At 43.0% G+C, this 5,835-nt stretch overlaps 1 protein-coding gene across 3 annotated transcripts; it reads left to right on the top strand.

The window, feature by feature from the left end:
* The first annotated feature begins 1,223 nt into the window (after positions 1–1,223).
* On the top strand, positions 1,224–4,463 carry LOC120658396 (nudix hydrolase 23, chloroplastic-like). 3 transcript variants are annotated; one of them, XM_039936669.1, is made up of 7 exons: positions 1,232–1,525; positions 1,975–2,106; positions 2,608–2,684; positions 3,150–3,285; positions 3,377–3,517; positions 3,613–3,671; positions 3,966–4,463. In XM_039936669.1, the coding sequence occupies exons 1-7, from the start codon at positions 1,322–1,324 to the stop codon at positions 4,024–4,026; spliced, it is 810 nt and encodes a 269-aa protein (XP_039792603.1). In that variant the 5' UTR covers positions 1,232–1,321; the 3' UTR covers positions 4,027–4,463. The 3 variants fall into 3 exon arrangements, 2 of the variants coding, with proteins under 2 accessions (XP_039792604.1, XP_039792603.1); XR_005668616.1 differs by lacking the exon at positions 3,377–3,517 and having other exon boundaries at positions 1,224–1,525; positions 3,576–3,671; XM_039936670.1 differs by lacking the exon at positions 3,377–3,517 and having other exon boundaries at positions 1,228–1,525.
* Positions 4,464–5,835: the final 1,372 nt, after the last annotated feature.

The raw sequence follows: 5,835 nt of genomic DNA, 5'->3' as shown, positions 1-5,835 counted from the left end.
CTACGCCGCCGCCTGTGGCCGCCGCTCGCTGCGTCCGCAGCGTCTGCCGTCGCCGGATCCGCCTGCGCCGCGCCTGCTCCATCGCGGATCCGCGGGCAGACTGGGACTAGATCTGGTCTTCTGAACACCGGCGGAGGCAACGCGCAGTGCAGCGACGACGTGCCGGCGGCGAGTGTGCACGCACGCGAGCCGACGGGCGCCCAGGTCTGGCTTAACGGGCCGATCCACGCGCCCAGGTCCACTTACCACCAGGTAGGAGGCTTGATCCACTGCACGGTCCGGGTTTGCGGATGAGACCCGATCCGACGGCTAATATTGTCTAGTGTGTGGATCCGACAGTAACCGGGTAAACGAGAGACGTGGATGGGATCCCCGCCCGCAGAATCGCACAGCTTTCGTAGGTAGAAGATGAGCAAAGAAATCTTGCTCTTGGGCTTGTGCTATAGAAGAACCATTTTCTTTAAGGGAAAATTCGATTCGTGCCACCACAACTCCGTGAAATTGGGTGTCACGTTCAAAATCATGCCACTCAATGGCATGGATTTCAACATGAAATCCAACTTCAAGAAATTGTAGTGGCATGGATCAAAATGACCCTTTCTTTAATGGAAGGTTAAGTTCTACGAACCAGGGATAAACTTGACACGCCAGTTCTACGAATCTTGCCTCCTCCAACTCACCTGACGACATGCACCTGACGACATCGTCAGCTGAGGTGCATTAAGCGGGGTGTTTAGTCAGTGAAAAAGTATGTTTCGTTGTTAGTTAATAATTAATGTCCAATTATAGATTAATTAGTATCATTAGGTTCATCTCATAGGAATTAGTTAGTCTATGTAATTAGTTATTTTTTCAATTACATTTAATGTTTGAGTTCAAAAATTCAATGCGACGTGTCCTACGCAAACTTTTTTTTTAGAACGAAACGCAGCCTAACAAAGAATTAAAAAGAGCAAAAGCTGAACAAAAGCTATTTCTGCACTCATCGGCTGATGTGCCCGCTCTCTTGCGTCTCCGATGAGCTTGCTATGCGCTAGCGGCAGAATAAGTAGTAGCGCCAATGTTCACTGTATAGAATAGTATTTCTGCTAGCTTTAAGCTGCCCGTTGGAGGAGGCCTAATCTTTCTCCCAACCGGTACCCCATAGACCGCGCGCCCACCAATCCCGCGGCGGAACGTGGTGGGCGGCCGACCTCACCCCGCACCCCTTCCCCCGCCGGCCTCCCGAGTCGCCATTGCCCTCGCTCCCCCACCCTACCGCGTCACCAACCCCGCCCCGCGCTCCCGCTACTAAAGCCGAGCCGCACCCACCACCATCGCCATGCTCCTCCCCCTCCTCAGATCCCACCCGCTCCTCCACCACGCCGCGCGCCTGTCCTCCCCGCGCACCCGCCTGCTCCTCCGCCGCGACGCGCTCCCGCTCCCGCTCCCGCCGGCGCGCTCCCCGCACCACTCGCCGATCCGCATGGCCGCCTCCTCCGGCTCCAACGCCAGCTCCCCCGCCCCGTCGCCGCCGCCTGCAGTGGTGAGCCCCGCCCCCACTCGTGCTGCTCCTCGTGTCCACTCTGCTGTGCTGCAATCAGGCGGCTAATCGTAGTAGTGATATTCTGAGATGCGTGCTGGCTGAATCAATTGGGGGCGTTGACTCTATCCAGTGACCGTGCCAATTGGTAAATGGGGCTGGCAGTGCTCTCTAGTAAAATCGTAGCACTCTTTATGCTGCAAGCATCTACGGCCAGCAGAGTTCTGTATCAGCTCCCTTGAACTGCATTAAGTATGCATTAGTCTGACTGGTAACTGTTGAGTGATCACTGATCAATAGTAATCTGCATAAAGGCTCGTAATGCTACCTTGCCGGCATGGCATCATGACTCTGCAATGCTTATTTCTGAGGCGTACACCGATTTAGCTGTTGCTGTGAAGATAAGATGGCGAATAAAGGTTCTAATCGCAGTTAAAACATTCCGTCTTCAGGTGCACAAGTCAAAGATACAATTTTGCTCTGCTTGTGGAAGCCCGACAAAATTGGCTGTACCTGATGGAGATGAGAAGATGAGGGCTATTTGTTCTTCTTGTGGAAGAGTTCACTACGAAAACCCCAAAATGGTATGTGCTGAACAAATACACGAAAAAGGAACAGATGCATATGCATTTGGAGTTGGACTTTATATTTAAGACACTATGAATTGCTTGATTTATAAAGCTCATATTGGCACTTGTGTAGTTGTGTATCAAGTGCTTCTGATGAACAGAACTGCTCCATTTTATTCATATATTACTTTGATTGATTGGTGAAACTAGGAATATAACTAGCAATAAAAATATGTTATTTACTAGCAAATATGTCCGTGTGTTGCTACGGGAAACCATATAAATATACGTGTTGTTCGAGAACTTCAGTCTTTTTCTATTTTACTCACCAAACTCTAATTCTTAATGGTTTCGGACCCTTAATTCAAGATACGGCCACCCGGATTCCGATTAGGACTCTGATTGACGGACCAAGGAATCATTGCTTGCTTTAGTAATAGTAGAGATAGAGATAGAGATGTATAACATGTTTTTGTGGTTATTTCCTGCCATTGATAATCTATATCATTTGGATAGGTTGTTGGTTGCCTGGTGGAGCATGATAATAAGGTTCTCCTTTGTAGAAGAAAGATTGAACCGGCTTATGGTCTTTGGTAAGTTCCCTTTGATATTTCTCCTTCGATTATATGTTGTGGTAATGTGGGTTTGCTCTGATCTATAACAGCGTAGCTGTACTATGTTTGAATATTCTCATGCAGCATTTTTTGAGTATATGCGACAGATGCAGATTTGCAGAATATATTAACCTAAACTATTTGCCTGCACTGTTCGGAATATGAGGTCATATTATAATGTAGGTTGTTTTTGTTACATTGTTTTCATTTTGCTCTACAGGTTAGGACTTAGGAATGGCTCTTTTTTTTTCACGAACCCGTACCAGGCACCATACAAGCATCAGACCGCTAAACGGTCAAGATTGTTACAGTACCATGTTTCCGAGTTCTTTCTGTCAATTCCTTTTCCTTAGTGTTGTGCGTCATGAACAAATTTCCTATGTATTGTCTAACATAGCAATTATGTTACTGCTGCCTCATTTTAATCAAAGGTCAAATTTACAGGACTCTTCCTGCTGGTTATTTGGAGGTGGGGGAGTCTGCTGCAGAAGGAGCCTCTAGAGAAACATTAGAAGAAGCATGTGCAGATGTAGAGATAATCTCACCTTTTGCTCAGTTGGATATTCCGCTGATTGGCCAAGTGAGTGAAAATTGGCATAGTCAGAAAGTTATGCTTTACTTCGTACACTACTAAGTTGATTCTTCTTGTGTATTACGATGAGATACAGTAGAGTTACATTATTTTCCGAGCAAGATTGAAGACCCCCAACTTTTCACCTGGACCGGAGTCTCTAGAATGTGCTCTTTTTGCTTTGGATGATATACCATTTGATTCTCTAGCATTTTCTTCGATCATTGTCACCTTAAGGATGGTATTTCCCACTCCCTGTTCTCCCTGGTTGCACAAAAATTTGCTCTTGCCATTTGTAGGTTTAACATCAAAAGCTTTGTCTACTATTTGTTTCAGTATACTGAAGATGTGAAGGCTGGAAGCGTCAAATTTCACTATTGCACTATAAACAAAAGGTACATCTTCACTTTTTTGTAGCAACTGATTGTTCTTGTGCTTCATAACTCTCTTAGCTCCTGCAACTTAGAAGTCGGCTGAACTCAAGAATCGTGCTCTAGTTTTCCGTCGATGTCTCACTGCAATTTTTCTTCTTCACTCACCTATGGAAATTTTAAGTTGTGGCCTTCATGCACTCAGATCATATGCCATATGATGACTTGAACAATCTTGCAGCATCTTCAAGCGAAGCACACTGTCGCATCTTGGTTGTATTCATATCTTAACTTATTTTTGCGCAACTTCATTTGCAGGTTAGGAGCCAGCCCTTCAGATCTTCGGAGTTTCGATATCGACAACCATATAGCTGTGTGAGGTTGAGAGGTCTTAAACCTTTCGTGATTGATGAGAACGATGCTAGCATACAACATGCACAAGGCATCTCAGCAAAAAACAATGACTATCGATTCAAGCAGTCTTGAGTTTTGAACCTCATTGCAGCCTTGTTTGGCGTCTTGCAGCAGATTGGAATAGATTTCAAGTAGGTGGTGGATACCTGGAACTGTATATGCTTCGCTTCTGTAAAGTTTGTTTTAGCTTATTAGGAGATTCCGCTTTTGGATTTCTTGGGAGCGCCAAGCATTGTGCCAGTAGTTTGGTAATTCTCAGGTGTAGGACTGAATTATGATGCATGCCATGGCTGAGACGTTGCGTCAGCGTCTGGACTCTGCTGTTGTAATTTCATGCTTGTTTGCTTAATTACTCTGACGGAGAGTTCATAAAGCATCTCGTCTGTAAAACTAGTAGATGTACTCCCTCGATTCCAAATTTTTTATTATTTATTATTTTATTTTAAATCAAAATATTATAACTTTAACTAAGCTTATAGAAAGTATGAATTTCTACAATTGCCAAATAATATACTTCCAACATATATTTTATGGTGGATTCAATGAAAGTAATTCGTTATGTAAATTTCTACAATTGCTAAATAATATGCTTCCAACATATATTTATGGTGGATTCAATGAAAGTAATCTGATAACGTGGATGTTATTTATTATATAAACTTGATTGAAATTAGATAAGTATAATTTGAAACAACCAAAAATGATGTATAATTTGAACATGGCTAAGCACTACCTCAGTAAAAAATGACAGGTGCAAAGCCAACTTCCTTTGTAGGAGCTAGTAAAAAGTCCTTTCTGAAGGCCTCAAACCTGACCACTGTAGTATATATTCACACTAATCTGAATCTCTAGCATTTCGAAGTTCTGGATATTCACACTAATCTGAATCTCTAGCATTTCGAAGTTCTGGAGTCTGGACCATGGTATCAAGCTACTGATACAGTTACAGTTTCCCTTATTCATTTGCATTGTTCAACATGGCATATTAGTGCATAACTGCATTCATTCACATTCAAAAGAAAGAAAATAAGTGAAAATAATAGAAAACCCAAGAATCGCCATATAGGCTAATCTAACTGTCAAGTGCCTTGCTTTCAGTAACAGTAAAGAACACCCGACACTCAATTAAGCGAAACAACTTTCAAAACCAATGGTGCATAGCCTAATATAACATCAAAACAATGCACATTGATTGTCAAGTTCAATTTTTTTTAAACGAAATTGTCAAGTTCATTTTGATATGTTGGAGTAACGGAAACGTTTGGGAAATGAATTTCTGTCCATGGCCTTTCATTGCTGTTTGATAAGTTAGGATCAATGAGTATTAGGAGCAATTTTTTAAATAATGATTTTAAGTTTATCTCAGCTGCTTCATCCCAAAATCCAAGATGCATAGCCACTTTTAAATAATATATCAGCCATATATTATTGCATTGTTATACGGTCACACAAACGAGCTTCACTTGTATCACGCTTAGCCACTTTTGTATCCCCGAAGGTAGAGGGCTCGAGACTTTTTGGCCTGCGGAAGAGAGAGGATCCCGGAAGATCTTAACCAGAGATAATATGGCCAAAAGGACAACTGTAGAAAACAAATCATATCTCTTTTGCAATGAACCTGAACCAGTTTGTCATTTGTTCTTTGAGTGTGTGATAGCTAAGGTGTGCTGGTCTTATCTAGCTGACATCTTTCATACTAACTTAGGCTATAACTTCGAATCAGTGGCTCGTTGGTGGGTCAATAACAATAGAAATAAAATTATGAACTGCTGTT

Source organism: Panicum virgatum, chromosome 2N (assembly GCF_016808335.1).
Source record: "Panicum virgatum strain AP13 chromosome 2N, P.virgatum_v5, whole genome shotgun sequence".
Lineage (NCBI taxonomy): Eukaryota > Viridiplantae > Streptophyta > Magnoliopsida > Poales > Poaceae > Panicum > Panicum virgatum.
This window is presented reverse-complemented; position numbering and strand designations above follow the sequence as displayed.

Coding starts and splice junctions, on each gene's coding strand:
- LOC120658396 (XM_039936669.1), top strand. CDS start 1,322: ATGCTCCTCCCCCTCCTCAGATCCCACCCGCTCCTCCACCACGCCGCG. Junction 2,685..3,149: donor GAACCGGCTTATGGTCTTTG/GTAAGTTCCCTT, acceptor TCAAATTTACAG/GACTCTTCCTGCTGGTTATT. Junction 3,518..3,612: donor TCATTGTCACCTTAAGGATG/GTATTTCCCACT, acceptor TATTTGTTTCAG/TATACTGAAGATGTGAAGGC.